General features: G+C 43.2%; 1 protein-coding gene across 1 annotated transcript in view; it reads left to right on the forward strand.

Moving 5' to 3' along the window:
• The first annotated feature begins 10,888 nt into the window (after nucleotides 1-10,888).
• The window catches only part of pgpep1 (pyroglutamyl-peptidase I), a 36,721-nt gene continuing 23,699 nt past the window's right edge, over nucleotides 10,889-23,910 (forward strand). Inside the window, exons 1-2 of the mRNA XM_043721479.2 lie at nucleotides 10,889-10,988; nucleotides 22,427-22,479. Of these exons, the coding sequence (XP_043577414.2) occupies nucleotides 10,952-10,988; nucleotides 22,427-22,479 (90 nt within the window). The 5' untranslated portion in view covers nucleotides 10,889-10,951. The remainder of the gene's footprint in view (nucleotides 10,989-22,426; nucleotides 22,480-23,910) is intronic.

Genomic DNA, 23,910 nt, shown 5'->3' on the forward strand with positions numbered 1-23,910 from the left:
CTACTTTCAGCTTCTGTATGTTTTTAATGGAAAACACACACTGATCACTCCACACTGTACAGTAGTACAAAATACATGGGATGAGTGGAGAGATACTTGCTGCTGGTGTTAGACAGGTACCCACAGATGAATGTGTGACATTATAGACCAGTGAGCAAATTTAGATTACATGCAATAGGGCTGCTCTCTCATTAGATAGATAGAGATGACTGATGGGAGTTTAACCCGAAGGGTCACAGCATTTCAGGTGAGGGGAGAGGTTGAGAAGGAGAGTTCTGCATGGTAACCTCAGCTGGAGGGTTGTTGGGTGTCACTCAGCTATTGGGTATGTTTGAGCCTGGGTTGGACAGATATTTATGAGAAACCAAAATACATGGTATCAGTCAAGAACATGAAACTGAGGTCAAAGAATAGCCACAAACTTACTGAATAGGAAAAAAGATTTATTGGAGAAGTTGACTTTCTCCTGCTCTTTCAATGTTATCCTGCAACTATCCACCAGAGGGTGCACAGAATGCACAGACACACACTGAAGAACTTCATCCTTGCACTAAATGGATTTCAGGGAAGTGGAATTGTCCCTGATTGCTGGCAGGCTCCCAGGGACTCCCTATAAATATTAGCACATCCCGGGTACTCCCTATAAATATTAACACATCCCGGGGACTCCCTATAAATATTAGCACATCCCGGGGACTCCCTATAAATATTAGCACATCCCGGGTATTCCCTATAAATATTAGCACATCCCAGGAACTCCCTATAAATATTAGCACATCCCGGGGACTCCCTATAAATATTAGCACATCCCGGGGACTCCCTATAAATATTAGCACATCCCAGGAACTCCCTATAAATATTAGCACATCCCGGGTACTCCCTATAAATATTAGCACATCCCGGGTACTCCCTATAAATATTAACACATCCCAGGAACTCCCTATAAATATTAGCACATCCCGGGTACTCCCTATAAATATTAACACATCCCGGGGACTCCCTATAAATATTAGCACATCCCAGGAACTCCCTATAAATATTAGCACATCCCGGGTACTCCCTATAAATATTAACACATCCCGGGGACTCCCTATAAATATTAGCACATCCCGGGGACTCCCTATAAATATTAGCACATCCCGGGTATTCCCTATAAATAAGAACACATCCCAGGAACTCCCTACAAATATTAGCACATCCCAGGAACTCCCTATAAATATTAGCACATCCCAGGGACTCCCTATAAATATTAGCACATCCCAGGAACTCCCTACAAATATTAGCACATCCCAGGGACTCCCTATAAATATTAGCACATCCCAGGCACTCCCTAAAAATATTAGCACATCCCAGGGACTCCCTATAAATATTAGCACATCCCAGGGACTCCCTATAAATATTAGCACATCCCAGGCACTCCCTAAAAATATTAGCACATCCCAGGCACTCCCTAAAAATATTAGCACATCCCAGGGACTCCCTATAAATATTAGCACATCCCAGGAACTCCCTATAAATATTAGCACATCCCAGGGACTCCCTATAAATATTAACACATCCCAGGGACTCCCTATAAATATTAGCACATCCCAGGCACTCCCTAAAAATATTAGCACATCCCAGGGACTCCCTATAAATATTAGCACATCCCGGGGACTCCCTACAAATAAGAACACATCCCGGGGACTCCCTATAAATATTAGCACATCCCAGGGACTCCCTATAAATATTAGCACATCCCGGGTACTCCCTATAAATATTAGCACATCCCAGGGACTCCCTATAAATATTAGCACATCCCGGGTACGCCCTATAAATATTAACACATCCCGGGGACTCCCTATAAATATTAGCACATCCCGGGTACTCCCTATAAATATTAACACATCCCGGGGACTCCCTATAAATATTAGCACATCCCGGGGACTCCCTATAAATATTAGCACATCCCGTGGACTCCCTATAAATAAGAACACATCCCGGGGACTCCCTATAAATATTAGCACATCCCGGGGACTCCCTATAAATAAGAACACATCCCAGGGACTCCCTACAAATATTAGCACATCCCAGGGACTCTCGATAAATAAGAACACATCCCGGGTACTCCCTATAAATATTAGCACATCCCAGGGACTCTCTATAAATATTAGCACATCCCAGGGACTCCCTACAAATATTAGCACATCCCAGGGACTCTCGATAAATAAGAACACATCCCAGGGACTCCCTAAAAATATTAGCACATCCCAGGAATTCCCTATAAATATTAGCACATCCCGGGGACTCCCTAAAAATATTAGCACATCCCAGGGACTCCCTATAAATATTAGCACATCCCAGGGACTCCCTATAAATATTAACACATCCCAGGGACTCCCTAAAAATATTAGCACATCCCAGGGACTCCCTATAAATATTAACACATCCCAGGGACTCCCTAAAATTATTAGCACATCCCGGGTACTCCCTATAAATATTAACACATCCCAGGACTCCCTATAAATATTAGCACATCCCAGGGACTCCCTAAAAATATTAGCACATCCCAGGAACTCCCTATAAATATTAGCACATCCCAGGGACTCCCTATAAATATTAGCACATCCCAGGGACTCCCTAAAAATATTAGCACATCCCGGGTACTCCCTATAAATATTAGCACATCCCAGGAACTCCCTATAAATATTAGCACATCCCAGGGACTCTCTATAAGTAAGAACACATCCCGGTACTCCTTATAAATATTAGCACATCCCAGGGACTCCCTAAAAATATTAGCACATCCCAGGGACTCCCTATAAATATTAACACATCCCGGGGACTCCCTAAAAATATTAGCACATCCCGGGTACTCCCTATAAATATTAACATATCCCAGGGACTCCCTATAAATATTAGCACATCCTGGGGACTCCCTATAAATAAGAACACATCCCGGGTATTCCCTATAAATAAGAACACTTCCCAGGGACTCCCTATAAATATTAGCACATCCCGGGGACACCTTATAAATATTAGCACATTCCCAGGACTCCTTGTATTTATTGACACATTCCTGGGACTCCCTATAAATAATGACTCATTCTGAAGTATTCCCTATCATTATTGAAACTCCCTATAAACATTAACACATTCACAGGAAGACCCTGTAATTAGTGACACATTCCCAGAGAGTTCCTATAAATTCTGATATGTTACAGAATCCTCAACATATTGTGATACATGTGGAATAAATTCGCCTGGTGGCTCACTCAGGAAATTCACCCAGTATCTCTGCTACCCAGGCTTTTCCCAATATATTTTCCATTTGAATGGTGGGAAAGAGATGTTATTTTCCTCCACATTCTGCTCAGGCTTTGTCTGCTACAGGACATCTGATTACATCAGAGAAAGAAGATGGTCTGGTTCCATCAGTTATAAGAGTACAACAAATGGATAAAAACTCACTTTTATATTGCATTAAAAGTCTTCATTTTGATGGGACTGGCTACTAATACGCAAGTCCCAAGCAGCAGTTGCAACCCAGAAATAAAATTTACTGCTCCCTACAGCACAAAGTAAACAAGGTTTGTGGTGTATGGATGAGGGGAGTGGGAAGAATTGGAGGAACTGGTTGGGTTGAATATACTGTTTCTCATGTAAACTTTATAACCTGAGTGGAAGACATCTCTGTTTCTAAAGTGCTATTGACTCAGACACCCTCTTCAATTTTAAACTAACAAAATTTGCAACATTTAGGGGAAGTGATGACCTAGTGTTATTATTGCTGGACTGTTAATCCAGAGTTCAAACCCTACCATGGGAGGAAATTGACTTCAATAAAAACCTGGAACTAAGCGTCTAATGATGACGATGAATCCATTGCCAAGTATTGGAAAACCCATCTGGTTCACTAATGTTGTTTACAGAAGGAAGCTGCTACCCTTACCTGGTCTGGTCTACATGTGACTCCAGACCATAGCAATGTGGTTGCTCTCAACTGCCCTCTGGGCAATTAGGAATGGGCAACAAATGCTGACCAAGCCAGCAATGCCCTCATCCAATAAATAACAAAGAACTACATTTTCTCAACTAAATGTGAACAGGTAAGACTTGCATTTGTGTGGAGATTTTCCCGACTGTGAGACTGCCTTACAGAAAATGAAGTACATTTTGAAATGCAGTCACATGACAGCTAACCTGTACACAGCAATGAGTTGGAGGTGCCGGTGTTGGACTGGGGTGTACAAAGTTAAAAATCACACAACACCAGGTTATAGTCCAACAGGTTTCATTGGAAGCACACTAGCTTTCAGAGCGCTGTTCCTTCATCAAGTGGTTGGAGGGCATCATCTACCACATGAGAAGGGAAATTGCAGTCTTTAAAGAAGGAGGCCATCTGGTATGTTCTGTAATGAAACTGGTCCTCACCTTCCATCCTACCATACTTCGCATAAACCGTATCATCCGCCAATACTTCCACCACCTCCAAACGGACCCCACCACCAGGGATATATTTCCCTCCACACCCCGTTCCCTCTGTGACTACCTGGTCAGGTCCATGCCCCCCAACATACCACCCTCCCCTCTTGGCACCTTCCCCTGCCACCGCCGGAATTGCAAAACCTGTACCCACACCTCCCCCCTCACCTTCATCCAAGGCCCCCTGATTCCCTCCACCTGATGGAGGGCCGCACCGAAGGCTAGCGTGCTTCCAATTAATCTTTTAGATTAGATTACTTTACAGTGTGGAAACAGGCCCTTCAGCCCAACAAGTCCACACCAACCCGCCGAAGCGCAAACCACCCATACCCCTACATTTACCCCTTACCTAACACTATAGACAATTTAGCATGGCCAATTCACCTGACCTGCACATCTTTGGCTGTGGGAGGAAACCGGAACACCCGGAGGAAACCCACGCAGACACGGGGAGAACGTGCAAACTCCACACAGTCAGTCGCCTGAGGCGGGAATTGAACCCAGGTCTCTGGCGCTGTGAGGCAGCAGTGCTAACCACTGTGCCACCGTGCCGCCCTGAATCTTGTTGGACTATAACCTGGTGTTGTGTGATTTTTAACTTTTAACACAGCAAGCTCTCACAAACAGCCATATGATAGTGACCAGAGAGAGTCAGCTTTATTGTGAGAGAGAACATTCATAACCAGAGGGTATGGATAGAAGGCAGAAGATTGGAACTAAGTGAGATGCTCATTTAAAAAGCCGGCACAGACATGATGGCCTCCTTCAGCACTGTAAGAATTCAGTGGTCAGGATATCAAGGAGAACCCCTTTGCTCTTCCTTAAAATAGAGTCTGCAGGACATTTTACTTTCTGCCTCTTCAAGGGGTGAGGTCCTCATTAAATGTCTCATCCCCAAAGACAGCCGCTCAGATAGTGGAGTATTCCCTCAGTACTGGGCCGGAGTGCTCATCTCAATTGTTGGGTTGCAGTGGCACTTGAGCCTGAAACTTTGAAGTTCAGATGCGCGAATGCCATCAGCTGACCCCCCACTGACATAGGGTGGTGTTGTGGTTCTCCCTGTGAATATGATACTGACTGTTCACTTCACTCAAAATGAATGGCTGGTTATTGTGAAATACACACCAGAAACAACTATCCTAAATATAAACATCCATCCACGGACCACATAGTGACCATAGACATAGGAGCAGAAGATTCCCAATTCCTCCACCTCCGCCGGATCTGCTCCCAGGAGGACCAGTTCCACCACAGAACACTCCAGATGGCCTCCTTCATTAGAGATCGCAATTTCCCTTCCCACGTGGTTAAAGATGCCCTCCAACGCATCTCGTCCACACCCCGCACCTCCGCCCTCAGACCCCACCCCTCCAACCGTAACAAGGACAGAACGCCCCCGGTCCTCACCTTCCACCCTACCAACCTTCACATAAACCAAATCATCCGCCGACATTTCCGCCACCTCCAAACAGACCCCACCACCAGGGATATATTTCCCCTCCCACCCATTTCTGCTTTCTGCAAAGACCGTTCCCTCCGTGACTACCTGGTCAGGTCCACGCCCCCCCAACAACCCACCCTCCCATCCTGGCACCCTCCCCTGCCACCGTAGGAATTGCAAAACCTGCACCCACACTTCCTCCCTCACCTCCATCCAAGGCCCTAAAAGAGCCTTCCACATCCATCAAAGTTTTACCTGCACATCCACCAATATCATTTATTGTATCCGTTGATCCCGATGCGGTTTCCTCTACATTGGGGAGACTGGGCGCCTCCTAGCAGAGCACTTTAGGGAACATCTCTGGGACACCCGCACCAATCAACCCCACTGCCCCTTGGCCCAACATTTCAACTCCCCCTCCCACTCTGCAAAGGACATGCAGGTCCTGGGCCTCCTCCACCGCCACTCCCCCACCATCCGACGCCTGGAGGAAGAACGCCTCATCTTCCGCCTCAGAACACTTCAACCCCAGGGCATCAATGTGGACTTCACCAGTTTCCTCATTTCCCCTTCCCCCACCTTTCCCCAGCTCCAACCTTCCAGCTCAGCACTGTCCTCATGACCTGTCCTACCTGCCAATCTCCCTTCCCACCTTCCCACTCCACCCTCCTCTCTGACTTCTCACCTTCATCCCCATCGTCATCCACCTATTGTACTCTTTGCTACCTTCTTCCCAGCCCCACCCCCTCCCATTTATCTCTCCACCCTGGAGGCTCCCTGCCTTCAGTCCTGATGAAGTGCTTTTGCCCGAAATGTCAATTTTCCTGCTCCTCAGATGTTGCCTGACCTGCTGTGCTTTTCCAGCACCACTCTAATCTAGACTCTGATTTCCAGCTCTGCAGTCCTCACTTTTGCATAGGAGCAGAAGAAGGCCATTCAGTCCTTTGAGTCTGGTCTGCCGTTCAATGGTTGATCTGATAAACTTCAATGCCACTTTCCTGCCTTTCCCTATAACTCTTAATTCCCCTTACTGATTAAATATCTATCCATCTCAGCCCTGAATATACTTAATGGCACTATATTTGAATGCATGGAATTGAATGTTCAAGAGTATTCAATAGCGTCATCGAATCATACATACAGCACAGAAACACGCCCTTCAGTCCAACCATAATGCCTAACTAAACTCGCCCCAGCTGCCTGCTCCTGGCCCATATCCCTCCAAACCTTTCCTATCCATATGCCTGTTCAAATGTCTTTTAAATTTTCTAATTGCATCTGCATCCACCACTTCCTCTGGCAGTTCATTCCACACATGAACCACTCTCTGTGGAAAAATGTCCTTTATAACTTTTTCTCCTCTCACCTTAAAATATGCCGCCTAGTCTTGAAATAAGAAAAGACACCTGCCATTCACCTTAGCTATACTTCTCATGATTTTATAAACTTCCATAAGGTCACCCTTCAGCCTCCTATGCGCCAGTGAAAAAAGTCCCAGCCTATCCAGCCTATAACACAAACCCTCCATTCCCAGCAATATCCTGTTAATCTTTTCTGAATTCTCTCCAATTTAATAATAATCTTCCTATTGCAAGGCAAACAGAACTGCAGACAATACTCCAGAAGAAGTTTAATCAATGTCCTGTACAACCTCAACATGATGTCCCAAGTCCGATACTCAAAAGTCTGATCAATGAAGGCAAGTGTGCTAAACACCCTCTTAAGCACCCTGTCTACCTAGTTCACAAATTTCAAAGAATTATGTACCTGAAGCCCTAGATCTCTCTGTTCTACCACACTATCTGAGGCCTCCTATTAACTGTATAAGTCCTGCCCCTGTTTGTTTCACCAGAATGCATAACCTTGTGTTTATCCAAATTAAACTCCATCTGCCACTTCTCAGCCCATTGACCCAACTTTGTAATCTTAGATAACCTTCTTCATTGTTCATTATACCACCAATATCGGTGTCATTCACAAAGTTACTAACCATGTTTCCTAATATCTCATCCAAATCGTTTCTATAAATGACAAACAAAAGTGGACCCAATATCAATCCCTGTGGAACACCTCTGGTCACAGACTTGTCTGAGAAACAACCCACCACCACTCTCTGTTTCATACGGTCAAGCCAATTTTGTATTCAATTGGCAAGCTCATCCTCAATCCCATGTGATCTAATTTTAGTAATCAGTCTGCCATGCAGACCTTGTCAAAGCTTTACTAAAGCCCAAGTAAACAACATTACCGCTCTGCCCTCATCAATCTTTTCTGAATTCAGCCCCACTCCACTGTTGTGACACCCTAACCTCCATTGTTGCTTCTGAACCATTACTGAGAACATGCTGCATTGACTGAGGTTTAGTCTTTTGAATGAAGTGTTAAACACAGTTTGTCTCCCTTCTCAAGTAAATATAAACTATTAACTAAAACAACTAAACTAATAAAAAATTCTCCCTGGGACAATATTTATCCCCTAACCAATGGCACAAACAGAATAATCAACTTACCTCTTTGCAATTTCTGGGATCGTATATTGCACAAATTGTCTGCCCCTAATTTCCTGCATGATAGCACTAATCACATATTTTTGAAATATTTAATTTGCTGCAAGGCACATCCCTCCTGAAGTCCTCATTTACGTTATTACAAATTCTTCCTATTCCGGCACTGATGGATTTCTTTATCCTTTTGTACAATCAGAGACTGAAAGAACAGGAAATGTATTATGAAGGTCAGCAGAGCTTGTTTGGGATGACAGACTGCCCTCTTCTGTTGTGCCTGTGTCCCAGGATCCCTTGGGAGGGAGTAAGCTACATCAACAGGTTCACGTGACTGGAGGGCTCCAGTAAGCTGGAGTGCATTGTCCACATGGGGACAAACATCTTAAATTCTATTATGGCTTTCATAACTTCATTGTATAATTGCTATTTAAGATATCAACTGTGGTTCAGTGCATAGCACTTTTTGAGGGCTCTTGTGCTGCAGTGGTAGTGTTGCTACCTCTGGACCAGAAGGCAAGGCTTCATTGGTGTCATAGCATTTCTGAACAGTTTGATTAAAGAAATCTGTAATTCTGAATCAAGGTTCACAAAGTCGACTCAGCTATGGAGGGGCTTTGTTTTTTTTGGAGAGTTTGAGCAGTTTGGGCTTTTACACAGTATTTAGATGAATCAGAGGTCACCTTATTGAAATATGTAAAATATTCAGGGTTTGAAAGGGTAGATATGGAGAAGTTGTTTCCCCTGTAGAACAGCCTGGAATGAGTGGGCATAATCTCACAATAAGGGGTTCCCCAATTTGACAGAGATGAGGAGGAATTTCTTCTCTCAGAAGGTGGTGAATCCTTTATCCCAGACTATTGTTGAGACTGGGTCATTATGAATATTTAAGGCTGTGATTGACAGATTTTTAATCAGGAAGGGAATCAAGAGTTATCAAGAAATTGCAGTTGAGGATTATCAGATCAACTACGACCTCACTGAATGACATAGCAGACTTGATGGACTGAATCGGGAGTGTGTCGCTGGAAAAGTGTGTTCCTGATGAAGGGTTTATGCCCAAAACGTCTATTCTCCTGCTCCTCAGATGCTGACTGACCTGCTGTGCTTTCCCAGCAACACACTCTCGACTCTGATCTCCAGCATCTGCAGTCCTCGCCTTCTCCTCCTTGATTGACTGAATGGCCAGCTTCTGCTCCTGTCTCATGTGGCCTGAAACAGAAAAGTTGACAGCACTTGACTTGTGAATTTTATTGGAAATAAATTATGCAAACCAATTGGAAAAAACACAGCATGTCAGGCAGCGTCCGAGGAGCAGTAGAGTTGACGTTTGTGTTGTGAGAAACAAAACTCACTCACAATTCAGTCTGAGACAAAGCCTTGGAAACAAGAACATTTTATTCTGCAAGCAGGCAAGCAAGCACGCACTACAAAGCATGTACGCATTCTTATTCAGTTTGCAAGTTGCAGAATCACGCCTCCCTTTTTCCCATTAGTCTAGTCTCATCCTATCATAAGCCAATTACCTCACTTGCTTTTCTCTAATTTTTCCATATCTGGCTATCCTGCTGTCCTTGTACTTGTTCATTACAGAGCCTTCTTGTTATTTTATTCAGTACCCCCCTTATCATACCATAAGCTTATTTCAAAATGCCCCTACTGCTTCTTTTGTGGTCAGCTACAACACTTTAAAGTTATTTCTTAGATTAAAACTATTTCTTAAAAAAACCTTCTATATTCGTTAAAATCTTAGCCTTAAGTATGCTGCAAGAATCACGTGACCGTTTGTGTAATGTCCCCCCACCCTCTCCCCCACAGCCCATCTGCAAAAACAACATCTCTAAGCACCACCACCTGCAGAAACTACATTTCTAACCTCCCACAGTGTGGACTCTACTGTGGAGGGGAAGAAGGCTGAGAGTTAAATAGGGGAGTGGGGGTGGGTTGGGGGAAGAGGCAGGTGGGATGGCGATGATTTAGAGGCAAGGCTGAATGCCCAGAGATATGGAAGCTGTAACGGTCAGAGAATGGCACAGAGCTCTTGTGATGTTGCTATAATAGCTCTGCCTCTGGACCAGGGTTCAAATCCCACCTGTTCCAGAAATTTTAAAGGGACCGTGGTAATGCCCCTAACTCTGGAACAGGAGACCTGACTTCAATTGGAACCCTGCTCCAAAGGTTGGGCAGCTCAATCAGAATGTCCCTCTGGTCAGAACATCCTGAGAGGACACGTGCTGCAACCTTTCCCGCGCTCCCTGGAAAAGGATACAGAGGGGTGGGCGGGGCTTGCTGACGCAAAACGCCCCTAGTCTCGCTGCGTACGTGTTGACGTAGGATCCTATCGTGCGTGCGTGACGGGGTGACGTAATGGTGGGTCCATTGAGTTGGCCAGAGTCTGAGAGAGAGTGAGTGTGTAAGAGAGAGGAGGGAAGAGAGGAGGGAGAGAGGGAAGGAAGGAGGGAGGGAGGGGGTGAGGAAGGAGGAAAAAGGAAAAGCCAGGAGCAGGAGGAAAGAGTTGAGAAGAGGTTGCACTCAGCTGGAGGAGATGGAGAGGAACAGCAACAGGACGGTGGTGGTTACAGGTAAGTGGGATTGTTGCTAATTTGTATCCCTTGCACTTTGTTACAGTCACTGGGCTCTGGCAACACCTCAGCCTGAGGCAGCTTCAGCGTCTGTAGCTCACATTGACAGTACTTCCCCCACCCCCAAACTCTAAAACCTCCCTCTCCCCACACAATTCTTCCCTCTGCCCCCTTTACTCTCGAGTTTTCGACAGGATCGCCTTTATGTTTACCTGTCTCTTTTTGTGTGACTCCACAGCGTTTCCTTTAAAGTATTGCTACTTGCCTCTGCACAGTTTTTTTTTGTTCAGCACAACTTCTTGTAAGTGAGACTCTTGCACTTTTGAAGTATTAACACCTGTTGATAAGCGAGTTAGAGAAAATAGTGTCGTTACAAATTGCAATTTTTGTCAACAACAGTGAAGTTTGAAAGTGATATATGCACTGCTGTAAACTGTCATTTTCTATTGTTGTAGCTTTCTGTTTGGACTAATCTGAAAGGGACCCAGACATTTAGGAAAAACAGTGGGGCAAGACAGGGAAAAGGTCTGTTTTAGTTTTTTTTTTGCTGTGTTGGGCACAGTTGGGGAGCCATTATACTAACTCTGCTGTGCTGCATGTGATACAGAGTTGTACTAGACAAAGAAAGGGACAAGGGAGTTGGTCAGACAGGGGCAGAGTCTGGGCCAGACAGTAAAATTCAGCAGAGGAGACCATGCATGAAAGGCTTGGGATTGTTGTGTGTCTGCAGGAGTGATGTGACTTGGGAGTGTTGTGATTACTTGCCCGACTGCAAATAGCTGGGGTCTTTAACAGAGATTAATGCTTATGAAGTTTAAATTTAGAGATTGCAACTCGTTTCCAGAATTTTTTTCTTTTGAAACTGTTACGTCTAAATAGTGACAGTGATTGTCAAGTTCAGTGTTTACACCAAAGTCTTTGATTAGTGTCATATTTGGAGTGTTTGATTTCACTTTCCACTTCTGTTTTTGCATGAATTTTGTGCTATTTTGAGAGAGACTAATGGGAGATTGGGAAAGAGGAAGTCTGATAAGTAAAAGGCAGACAATATTTATGTGATGTGTTTTATTAGCACTGACAATATTTATTTTGTCTGACTCATTAGAATCTTTATGGAAAAGATTGATATTTCTGGCATTGTCTTAGTACAGCCTCCTAACAGTAATAAGACAATGGATTTGCATAGTGCCTTTCATGACCTCAGAATGCCCTGAAATGCTTTACAGCCAATGAAGTACTTCATTGAAGTATAGTCATTGTTGCAATGTAGGTAATGTGGCAAACAATTAATGCACAAGAAGTGCCTATAAAGAGCAATGTGATAATGACCAGATATTCTGCAGAAACTCTTTTTGTCAGTTGAGAGATAAATATTGGCCACAACACCTTTGGAGAATTCTGATGCTTTCCTACTATAGGAACTCTTGTATCTATCTGAGAGGCTGCACGGGGCCTCTGTTTAACAACTGATGATAGTACCTCTGACACTGCAGCTTTCTGTGTGGGGAGTTATCAACTTTGTTTTGCTGAAGTCTGGTGGAAAAAGGCTAGGCAAGAGTGAGGACTGCAGATTAGAGTTGAGAGAGTGGTGCTGGAAAAGCACAGCAGGTCAGGCAGCATCCGAGGAGCAGGAAAACCGGCATTTTGGGAAGGGCTTTTGCCCGAAACATCGATTTTCCTGCTCCTCAGATGCTGCCTGACCTGCTGCAAAAAGACTGTTCACTAACTATTAAAAGCACTCAAATAAGAAAAGACTCATCCTGCCCCCACACCACCCTTCGCCTCAATGAAGACATGCACTACCCTGTCACATGCTGAGCTGTACAGATCAAAAGCTCTTTGCTATGTCCGCAATGTAACTGTGTAGCTGGAGATTTGGTGTTTTAACTTAAGGATCCATAAACACTGCAGAGGGGAATTAGTCAGACGTGCTGTTAGTGATCACAATCCATCTGCTGGGCTGAATGCTTTCAGGATGCCAGGGGTCTGCTAAACTATTATGTTCCCCCTTAAGTAGCATTGGTGCTCTGAACAAGAGGAATTCATTCATATCCTTGATCTTGTTCTGCTAATCAATTTGAATACAACTGTTTTCTATTTACATTTCATGTATTCACCTTTTGTGGTGCAGTGGTAATGCCCCTTTCCCTGGTTCAAATCCCACCTACTCCAGAGGTGTGTAATAACATATCTGAACAGACTGTTTGTTTGGGAAAAACAGATTAACTTTTTAAAAAAAAAATCACCTTGATATGGGACTCTCGTGGTGCAGTGGTAGTGTCCCAACCTTTGAGCCAGTGCATCTGGGCTCAATTCTCATCAGCTCCAGAAGTATGCAATAATATCTCTGAACAGATTGATCGGGTCACCAGCTCACGGGTACTTTAATGTGGCAGTAGAGTTCTGGATTATCTAGGGGCTCTTGTGCAATGGTAACATCTGAGTTATAAAGTCATATCATAGATATTTATGAACAAAAATATCTTACATTAGTCTATCTCTCGCATTATGCTGGATTCTTGCCTGATGGATGTTTCTTGTCTCTAGAAGTGGACTCGGGAGGGAGAGCAGCAGCTGCTATCTGGAGATGACCCTGGTTGACAGTGAAACAATGAAGGAATGTCACATACGTTCCACTTCCCAATCTCCAATTTGACTTAATATATTCTTCAGTTGAGTTAAGTCAACAACAGAGTTTTACAGTGCAGTTAATACAGCAAATCTGCCACAGGACGTTTCACAGGACTGTCAGCAAGCAAAATTTGTTATTGGGCTACACAGAGATATTTGGATAAGTGACCAAAAACTTGGTCAAACAGCTAAGTTTTAAGGAAGGTCTGAAAGGAAGAGGGTGGGGTAGGAATTCCAGAGCTTAGAGCTTTGAAACTACTGTCCCACTGTCAATACTGGAGCAATTTTAAATAGAGAATTTGCAAGCGATTAGAATTGAAGGAGCATTGATCTCAGTTGGTAGGACGTAGCACTGGCGATGGGGGTCATCATTGCCAGATCATGGGGTTATTTGGAAACAAAACTGAGGATCATAAAATCCAATAATTGTTGCTCGAGAGCTGAGGGAGGTCAGTGGATATGGGTGATATGTAAATGGAACCTGGCATGGTGAGGGGTTTGGATTTTACTAAACTGTACTGCATCCGACCTGGAGGAGATCGAGACCACTGGACACCCAAATTGACCAGTGTCCTGTTTCTTATCACCCTGCGCAAAAGAAAAACATGTAATTCTTTACCTCACAACACTTACCCTATTGCAAGGCATCATTGGTGAGCTGCTATCATTGTAATTTGTGCCTAATCTGTACAGTGTTGTTTAATAAAGTTTTGAAAAGAAAATATGCAATTGTTGATGTGGTGAAGATAAGTGTGCATTAAATTAAAACTGTAACAGGTGAATGTAACAGTATATCTTTCACATGTTTCAAATAAATACTTAATGAGTAACTTAGTTGCAAAGTTCCGTTTCAAATCAAGTTGACAGATGTGTTACTGTGTAAACTGGCTGCACTGTAAGATTTGAACTTTGCATGGTTCATCGCCAGGATGTCATGCCCAACAGACAAACAGAGCAGGAATGTCTCATTGTCACTGTATCCTTTAAGCTTTGACATTCGATCAGGAACAAATACAAACTATTGGGAAACTTGGCAGATCTGGCAGTATCTTTGGAGAGAAAACAATTCATGTTTTGAGTCCAGTAACTTGTCAGCTTCAGGATTTGGGTTATTGCTGACTCAGTGTAGGGACAGAAACCTCGTCATCACTCGACACTGCATCTGTGCTTCTAACTTCAGGTTGGCAATGCAGAGCAAAGATGACAGCAGTAGTGGGTAGCTGTGATCGGGGCTGCACTTCTCTCTTCTCTCAATTACTTAATTAAAAATCGCACAACCTGACGAAGGAGCAGCGCTCCAAAAGCTTGTATATTCAACTAAACCTGTTGGACTATAACACGGTGTTGTGTGATTTTCAACTTTGTCCACCCCATCCAACACTGGCTCCTCCATATCAATGACTTAAGAAATGGTCATGTGAAAGGAAGGATGTAAGAGCATGTATTTTTATAGCTCCTTTCACAATCTCTGGACTTCTGGAAGTGTTTTAAAGCCAGTGAAAGTGTAGTTGCTGATGTAATGTAGGAAACTGAACAGCCAATATGTGCGCAGCAAGATCACACAATATCAAGGTGTGGGGTTTTTTTTGTTGGTCAGAGGTTAAATGTTGAGCCAGAATATAAAGGAAAACTCTTAGCTATTCTTCCAAATATGTCACTTTTGTTTTTTCTTTGTCATCCCCAGAGAACATACAAATTTTCCCTTTTTAATATCTCATTGAAAGCTGTTACCTCTGCCAGTGCAGCATTCACTCAGTACTGCAGTGAGAGCTGGGATTGTGAGAGGAGATCTCTGGATTGGGATTCATTGCAGGCTCAGGTTGTGGTGAGCCACAGTGAAGGATTATCAAAACTGAAGCTGCTGGATAAAGTTTGACCTTAATGATCCCATTCATGTTCCTGTGACTGTACGTTTTATTTTACTGTAAAATAGCTTCTATTTCTCTTCCCAGTTAAGAATGTTCTGTTGTTTGCGTACAAGTCCTTTCAGCATCAATTGTATGATCAGAGTTTTAATGAGTTTTTTTAGCTGTCTGCTCTGTATCCCAGCCAAAGAGCAGGAATAGATGATTTAGATTAGATTAGATTAGTTACAGTGTGGAAACAGGCCCTTCGGCCCAACAAGTCCACACCGATCCACCAAAGCGCAACCCACCCAGACCCAGACCCATTCCCCTACATTTACCCCTTCACCTAACACTACGGGCAATTTAGCATGGCCAATTCACCTGACCTGCACATCTTTGGACTGTGGGAGGAAACCCACGCAGACACGGGGAGAATGTGTGGAGTATGCACAGTCAGTCGCCTGATTTGTTATACCTTAATTTGCAGGATGAACCTATCTGGACAATTCTGCAATGTAAAACTCAACAAGGATGGAAGATGGCTCTTAAATCTGTATCAGTTAGGTCAAATGGTCATTTCTCTACTTATATGTAACTTTAACTATTCTGTTTCATCTCCGTAATGGGATGAAGTGCTACTGACTTGTGCTACTGTGGCTAATCCTTTCTGCTGAGCTATTCTGGACATGTTGTTTGGAATAGGAATCATACCTTCCTGAAGTCGTGGTTAATACCTTCTGAACCTGGTTTCCAAAATGAGCAATAATACATGAAGCAACTTAATCCACCACAGCATCCTTTGCTGAGCATTGACAGAATTTTTTCATGTCTATCTTACACGTGACACCAGTCACATCATTTAAAAAGCACTGTCCTCCTCAACAGATTGGTCCAAAGATTCTAGCAGGGTGAAGAATTGATTCTGGAGCCAATCATGGTAACAGCCAAGTGCTTTTTTTCATTGCTTCAAACACCTTGTATGATAGTTATTTCTAATCAACCATGTTCAGACACCTTACAACACACCTTCTGTGCAGATGGGACTTGAGCGTGCATTTCCTGAAAATTAGAGCCGTAAATTAACACCACAAGTGTAAGCATTTCAAATCAAAATGTTCGAACATATTGTGACATATTTCTGGCATACCTGGGACTTTAACCCAGACTTGCTGGTCTCAGAAGCATGGACAATAATGCTGCACCACAAGTCCCTACGATCAGGCTGTACATTCACTGAACTAAGGATGACCATAGTCTCAGGCTTTTGTATCCTCCAATTCAATGCAAATGATGCCATGATAGATTAGATATGTTTTCAGCAATTACCATGTAAACAATGAGATGTGTTATCAAAGGTTTTTGACTTGCATTCATCAGGATAGATGCAAGAATGCCAACTTTCAAAGGGGAGATACAAATTATGCTGCATGAATAAAGTGATTGGTTAGCTCTGATTGGTCAAGGTGTTCCCATTGAGAATGCAAGTTGAAAAGCTTCAACAGAATGTCCTTTTCTTTCACCAATACTAAACAAATGTTTTATGCCACCAAGCAAATATTTGTTCATGTGACTCTTTGATTTCCCCTGCTTGTAATGACTATAACAGATTATCTTGTCATTTATCTTTCTTGTACTTGTTGGCTTCTTGTGTGCAAAATAACAACCAAATCTCTGACTCTACAACATTGGCTATGATTTTTATAATGAATTAGTTAGCTGTGAAGTGCTTTGGGACTTGGAGATTGTGGTAGCTGTTATACAAATGCATCTTTTTATCTTTGAAACAGCAAAATCTTAGTCTTTCAAATGTTGAGGTTAGATTCTTGTTTAACCTTTTTTTTTGTATTTTCTATTGTTGTTTGGCATCTGCTATTCTTTGTGCAGAGTTTGATAATTTTGTTCTTCCTGCTCTATAATGTTCTCAGTGCCTACAGCCCCATGAGATCGCTGTGCTCCTCTAATTCTGGCCTCATCTGCATTTATAATTTTCATCATTCTAGTCTTGACGGGCTTGCTTTCAGCTGTCAAGGCCCTATGCACTGGAATTACCTCCCTATGTATCTCCTTCCGTCTCCTCCTCCTCCTTTCGTTCACTTTACAATCGCAAGTTACGATTACCGATACAGCCAAATGCAGTTCAATATATTTCAGCCTCTGAAATCAAGAACCTTTGACAGTCCTTTCTACATTTCGATGTGTACTAATCGTTTTACTTTAAAGATCACCAGTGGGTACCTGTAATGTGGGGTCACTTGCTTTGGTCAGAAAATGCTACTGTTTCACATCAATTGTTTTCAGAAAGTTACTTCCCAATCAAGCAACTAGTGTTCCTCTGTCTCATAACCATGCAACTTTTTTTTTTGGTTTCATAAAGCCAGTTACTGAACTTGAGCCTGAAATGTTCATGCAGCTTTTGTTCTATGATGTTCCTTTAACAAAGATTTGCATCATATTGTTCTCCAATTACTCACTGTCCAGAGGTTGTGCCTGTGAAGAGACTCAACTTGCAGGTAGAAAGGGTGGTGAAGAAAGCGTTTCATATGTTAACTTTCATTGGTCAGATTATAGAGTACCTGGAGTTCAGATGTCATGTTGTGGCTAGACAGGGCATCAGTGAGGCCATTTTGACCCAGTGCCAGTGAAGGAAAAGCAATATATTGCCAAGTCAGGATGGTGAGTGTCTTGCAGGGGTGGTAGTCCCATGTACCTGCTGTCCTTTTCCTCTCGGGTGTTAGTGTTTGTGGGTTTAGAAAGTGCAAACTAGAGATCTTTGGTGAATATTTGCAGTGCATCTTGTGGGTAGGACATAGTTACACGCTGCCAATGAGCTTTGATGGTGAAGGGAGTGAATGTTTGTCGATGTGGTGCCAATCAATTGGGCTGCTTTGTCCTGGATGGTGTCGAGCTTCTTGAGTGTTGTTGGAGCTGCACCCATCCAGGCAATTGGGGGGCATTCCATCACACTGCTGACTTGTGCCTTGGCTTTGGGGTATCTGCAGGATTCCTAGTCTCTGATCTGTTCTGGTAGTGATTGTATTTAAATGGCTGGTCCATTTCCATTTCTGTTCAATGGCAACCAAAGTGCATTGGACTCTTCCTAACGTCTATCCCCATCTACCTTTTGCATACACTGTAATGGGTTGAATTGCTGCAATTCACCACCTGGACAGCAGTTCCTGTAACCTCCACCACTTAGGGTAAGGGCAGCAAAGGGATAAGAGTAACATCACTTCCAGGTCAAATGCATTGAAGATATGTCAGTTGCTCCTTCTTTATTACTGGGTCCAAATCTTGGAACACTCTCCATTACAGCACTGTGCAACTAAGACCACAGCAACTAAGAAGGACACACACACACACACACACACACACACACACACACACACACACACGGTGCTGCCATCCCAAGGGTGTGCTGTGACAAGCCGCTTAACAGTTTTCAGGCCCTAGTAGGTCATGGCAAGGACCTTCTGTCAACATAGTCCGCACGTTGAGAAATAAATCTCATTTGAGCAAAGTTTCTTGGAACAGGAAGAGGACATTCGGCCCCTCCAGTTTGTTCTGCAAATCAGTGAGATGATGGATCTATTCAGTCGCCTTCATTCCATACGTCTCAATCATCCTTGCCTGAGAACAATTGCTCAGTATCAGTTTTGGAATCTTCAGTTGATTCCAGCTATTATTTAGAGGGAAATTTGCAGATTTCCTTTTAAATGAGAAATTGTTAATAACTGATGTAACCTCAAAATCTGAGCAAGTTGTCTCAGAGTAGATGTCCCCCAGCTCTGGGTCTCCTCCACCATGTCTGGACCTTAATCAACTCCTTTAATTACCTTCAACCCCTCAATTAGATCACTTCTAAAATGTGTGAAAGCCTTGTCTGTATAAGCTGGCCTCATTATTTACCCCTTAGCCCTTGAATTGCTCTGTCTGTTAATCTGGGCTCTCTCGGATTCTCTTGTTTTCTATTGAGGTGTGATGTCCAGGACTAAACTTCTCACTGATGTCCAACATGGAAGGTGGGAGGAGGCCATTCAGGCCTTCCAGCCTGTTCTGCTATTCACCACGATCATGGTTAATTGTCTAAGCTGCCTCTTGAATATATTCAAAGTTTCAATGTGTTCATCTGAACTCCAGCAAAAACCGTCCTAACCTAGTCAATCTCTCCTCATATGTAAATCCTGCCGTCCCCGGAGTCAGCCTCAGAAGCTTCACTGCACTTTCTCAGAAAAGGAGACCAAAACCCCACACAATATTCTAGGTGTGGCCTCACTAAGGTGTAACCAGAATGTTTCACACTTGCATTGTTTTTATTACTTTGTGATCTTCATCATAAACTTAGATCACAGTTCTGTGTTCGTGAAGGTTTTTACTTTGATTTGATTTATTATTGTCTTGTGTACCTAGGTGTAATGATACATTTTGAGTGCAGTATACTCATCTTTGGCTGCATGGTAATTGGCAAAAGTTGAATATGTGATGCAGGATGTTGCCCAGTTTGGGAGACAGTGGGATGGGCCTGGGTAGATTTGCGGTAAAATAACTTTCACTGGCTGAAATCTGCTTTGATTCGATGTCAGAGTTTTAAGGACATAGATCTGACCCTAACAACACCACCCACTCCAATCTGTCACATCTATACAGTAAAACATTTGATGCTCGTGTTAATTTTCTGTAGTCTGCTAAAGGTGACATTGCATTGTGAGACTATGGCTGTCTTCCTGCAGTGAGAAGTTTGTTTACCTGAAGGAAAATAAATCCTGTGGCTGCAAGAGTGGCACTGATGCTAGTGATTCTGTGGCAAATAACTCACCTTCCTGTCTCCTGAATCTATCCATTATCTACAAGGCATGTCAGGAGTGCAACATAAACCCCCCCACCCCTGCCCACTTACCTGGAAGAGTGTAGTTCCAAAAAGCTCAATAGCATTCAGAATGCAGGGGACACAGAGGCCTATTTGGTTGGCACACTATCCAACATTGACTCCCTCCACCACCAAAACATATTGGCAGCAGCGTGTACCATCTCATAGGGTCATAGAGATGTCCAACCCGTCCATGCTGACCATATATCCTAACGTAATCTAGTCCCATTTGCCAACGCTTGGTCCATATCCCTCCAAACCCTTCCTATTCATGTACCCATCCAGATGCCTTTTAAATGTTGGAATTGGCAAACAGCAAAAGCAGTAATTGTGCAGATTCACTGCTGTGTCAGTTTCTTTCTCTCTATCTCTCTACCTCACTGAACGTGCGCTGCCTATTGTCTGTCTTCTCCCTTTTAAAAGTGCCGTTGTACTCAATGTATTTAATGCAATTGAGATTGGTTGGAGCTCATCGCCTGTAAGTTCCTCTTGAAGTCACACATCATTTTAACTTGGAAATGTATCACCTTTCCTTCAGTGTCGCAAGGTTAAAATCCTGGAATTCCCTCCACAGAGGCATTGTCCCCACATCTAAGGACTCCATTGGTTCAAGAAGTCAGCTCACCCACAAGCTTCTGAAGGGCAGTTGGGAACAGGCAATAAATGCTGACCAAGCCTCTAATGCCCAAACCCCATGATCAAATACATGCAAAGACCCAGTCTGTGTAACCTCTTGATCCTTTTATTATTCTTAGGTATGGGATATAAAAATTAAAACATATTAGTTGACAATTATGTCATGTTAGAAAGACCATAATGGCTTTATTCATGCACCGTGATTTCTCTCACAAACAGCAGTGAGACATATAATGCATTAAGTGATGTGATTTAGAGAAATGGCAGATGGAGTTCAGTCTGGACAAATCCGAGGCGATACATTTTGGAAGTTGCAATTCCAGAGTGAACGATTTAGTAAATGGAAAAGTCCTGGGGAAAATTGATGTACAGAGAGATCTGAGTGTTCAGGTCTATTGTACTCTGAAGGTGGTAACGCAGATCGATAGAGTGGTCAAGAAAGCATACGGCATACCTTCCTTCATCAGATGGGGTATTGAGTACAAGAGTTGGCAGGTCATCTTACAGTTGTATAAGACTTTGGTTCGGTCACATTTGGAATACTATGTACGGTTCTGGTTGCCACATTACCAAAAGGATGTGGATGCTTTAGAGAGGGTGCAGAGGAGGTTCCCCAGGATGTTGCCTGGTATGGAGGGTGCTAGCTATGAAGAGAGGTTGAGTAGATTCGGATTATTTTCATTGGAAAGGAGGAGGTTAAGGGGAGACCTGATTGAGGTCTACAAAATTGAGGAGAGGTGTAGACAGGGTGGATGGCAAAAAACTTTTTCCCAGACTGGAGGACTGTATTACTAGGGGTCATGAGTTCAAAGTGACAGGGAAAAAGTTTAGGGGAGATATGCGTGGAAAGTTTTTCATGCAGAGGGTGGTGGGTGCCTGGAACATGTTGCCAATGGAGGTGGTAGGGATGGGAATGATGGCATCATTTAAGATGTATCTAGACAGATACATGAATGGGCAGGGAGCAAAGGGATACAGATCCTTAGAAAATAGGCTGCAGATTGAGAGGATCTGGATCGACGCAGGCTTGGAGGGCTGAAGGCCTGTTCCTGTGCTGTTCCTTCTTTGTTCTTTGTTCTAGTGTTGGTGGTTGAAGAAGAAATAATGCAAGGACCCTTGTTCTTTGAAGTAATAATGTGAGATGTCTTGCACACACCTGAGAGGTGGATGGGGCCTTAGGTTAAAACCATCTGTGAGTCTGCATCTCTGACAGTGCAGCACTCCCACTGCACTGAGTATTAACCTGGATAAAGTCAGTCAGCCTCTGGAGTGGGTCTTGAACTCCCACATTTGGCGCTGAAGCTAATACCTAAAGTGGGTTAACACTTGGCTCAAAAAACTGCACAAAAGATTGTCGTACGTGTTTATTGCGAATATTTGAATAGCTTGAATCTGAAGAATAAAGTTTGTTTTTTATTTCCTAGTGTTGTAATGTTGAAACACTTTGATTTTTTTTTTAGGATTTGGTCCCTTTGGAGAACACACGACCAATGCCAGCTGGGTTGCTGTGCAGGTAAGCTGACTGTTGATGTTTGGTAGTTATAAAAGTGAAATGTTAGTGTAGTGGTTAGCTTACTGATTTCACACCTCACCTCCTCTTGTCTCCACTCACACCCTCCTCCCCAATCTCTAATCTCTGCCACCTCCAACCCTCTGGGATCGCTCTGTTTTAATTCTGACCTGAGCACCCCCAATTTTAATTGCTCCATCAATTGCACCTTTATCTAACCCTGAGCTCAGAATCCTGTCTGTCTAAACTTTTCCTTTCTTTAAAATTCATTTTCCGCCTTCATGATGCCTCTGAAAACCTAACCGTTTGACTAAGCTCGTGACCGTCCACCCTAGTGATTGCCGGTTGGGTCTCAGTGTCTAATTTTTTTCTATAGTACTCCTGCAAAGTGCCTTGAGGCATTTAATTGCATTAAGGATGCTACATAAATGCAAGGAGTTGTTCACAAGTAATCCAGAGGCCCAGAATGAACTTCTAACAATGTCAGTCCATATCTCGTCAATGGCTGTTTGAGAGTTTGAACTCTCAAATCTCGAAATAAAGTCAGTAAACATGACCATGAAGCTGTTGGCTTGTCCAAGAGACAAAATACCAATTGGTTTGGTTTCTACAAAGGGTCAAAACTGCAGTGGTTCAGGAATGAGTCTTCTCATTGCCTTCTCTCCAAGAGGATGACTAATATTGGTGAAAAGATGAAAATTGAAGTGTTTCTTTCTCCTCTTTGTCAGCTTTAAGTATTCAGCCGAAAGGTATTGTTTCTGATAATACTGAAGTCCAGGATTTGGAGCTTGATGCACAACTTTTGACCCAGATCTGAGCATAAGAACAAGTTAACAAATAGTGGACAGTCAAAGAGCCTTTTAGACAGTAGGAACAGGAGTAGACCATTCAGCCCCAAACGTGTTTTGTTATCTAATTAGAATTTGACTGGTCTTTGTCTGCTATAGGAAAGATGTTGTGAAACGTGAGAGGGTTCAAAAAAGATTTACATGGATATTTCCAGAGTTGGAGGGTTTGCCCTACAGGGAAAGGTGGAATAGGCTGTGGCTATTTTCCTGGAGTGCTGGAGGCTGAAGGGTGACCTTACAGAATTTGATAAAATCATGGATAGGGTGAATAGATAAGGTCTTTTCTCTGGAGTAGGGAAGTCCACAACCAGAGAGCATAGGTTTAGGGTGGGAGGGGAAAGATATAACAGGAGCCGAAGTGGCAACCTTTTCACACAGAGGGTGGTACGTGTATGGAATGAGCTGCCAGAGGAGATTAGATTAGATTAATTACAGTGTGGAAGCAATGGTGGAGGATGGTACAATTACAGCATTTAAAAGGCATCTGATGGGTACACGAATAGGAGGGGTTTAGGGGAATATTGGCCAAATGCTGGCAAATGGGACTAGATTAATTTAGGACATCTGGTCAACGTGGGTGAGTTGG

This window comes from Chiloscyllium plagiosum, unplaced genomic scaffold, assembly GCF_037043375.1.
Source record: "Chiloscyllium plagiosum isolate Xiang-an unplaced genomic scaffold, Cpla_swu_hap1 HiC_scaffold_28, whole genome shotgun sequence".
Taxonomy (NCBI): domain Eukaryota; kingdom Metazoa; phylum Chordata; class Chondrichthyes; order Orectolobiformes; family Hemiscylliidae; genus Chiloscyllium; species Chiloscyllium plagiosum.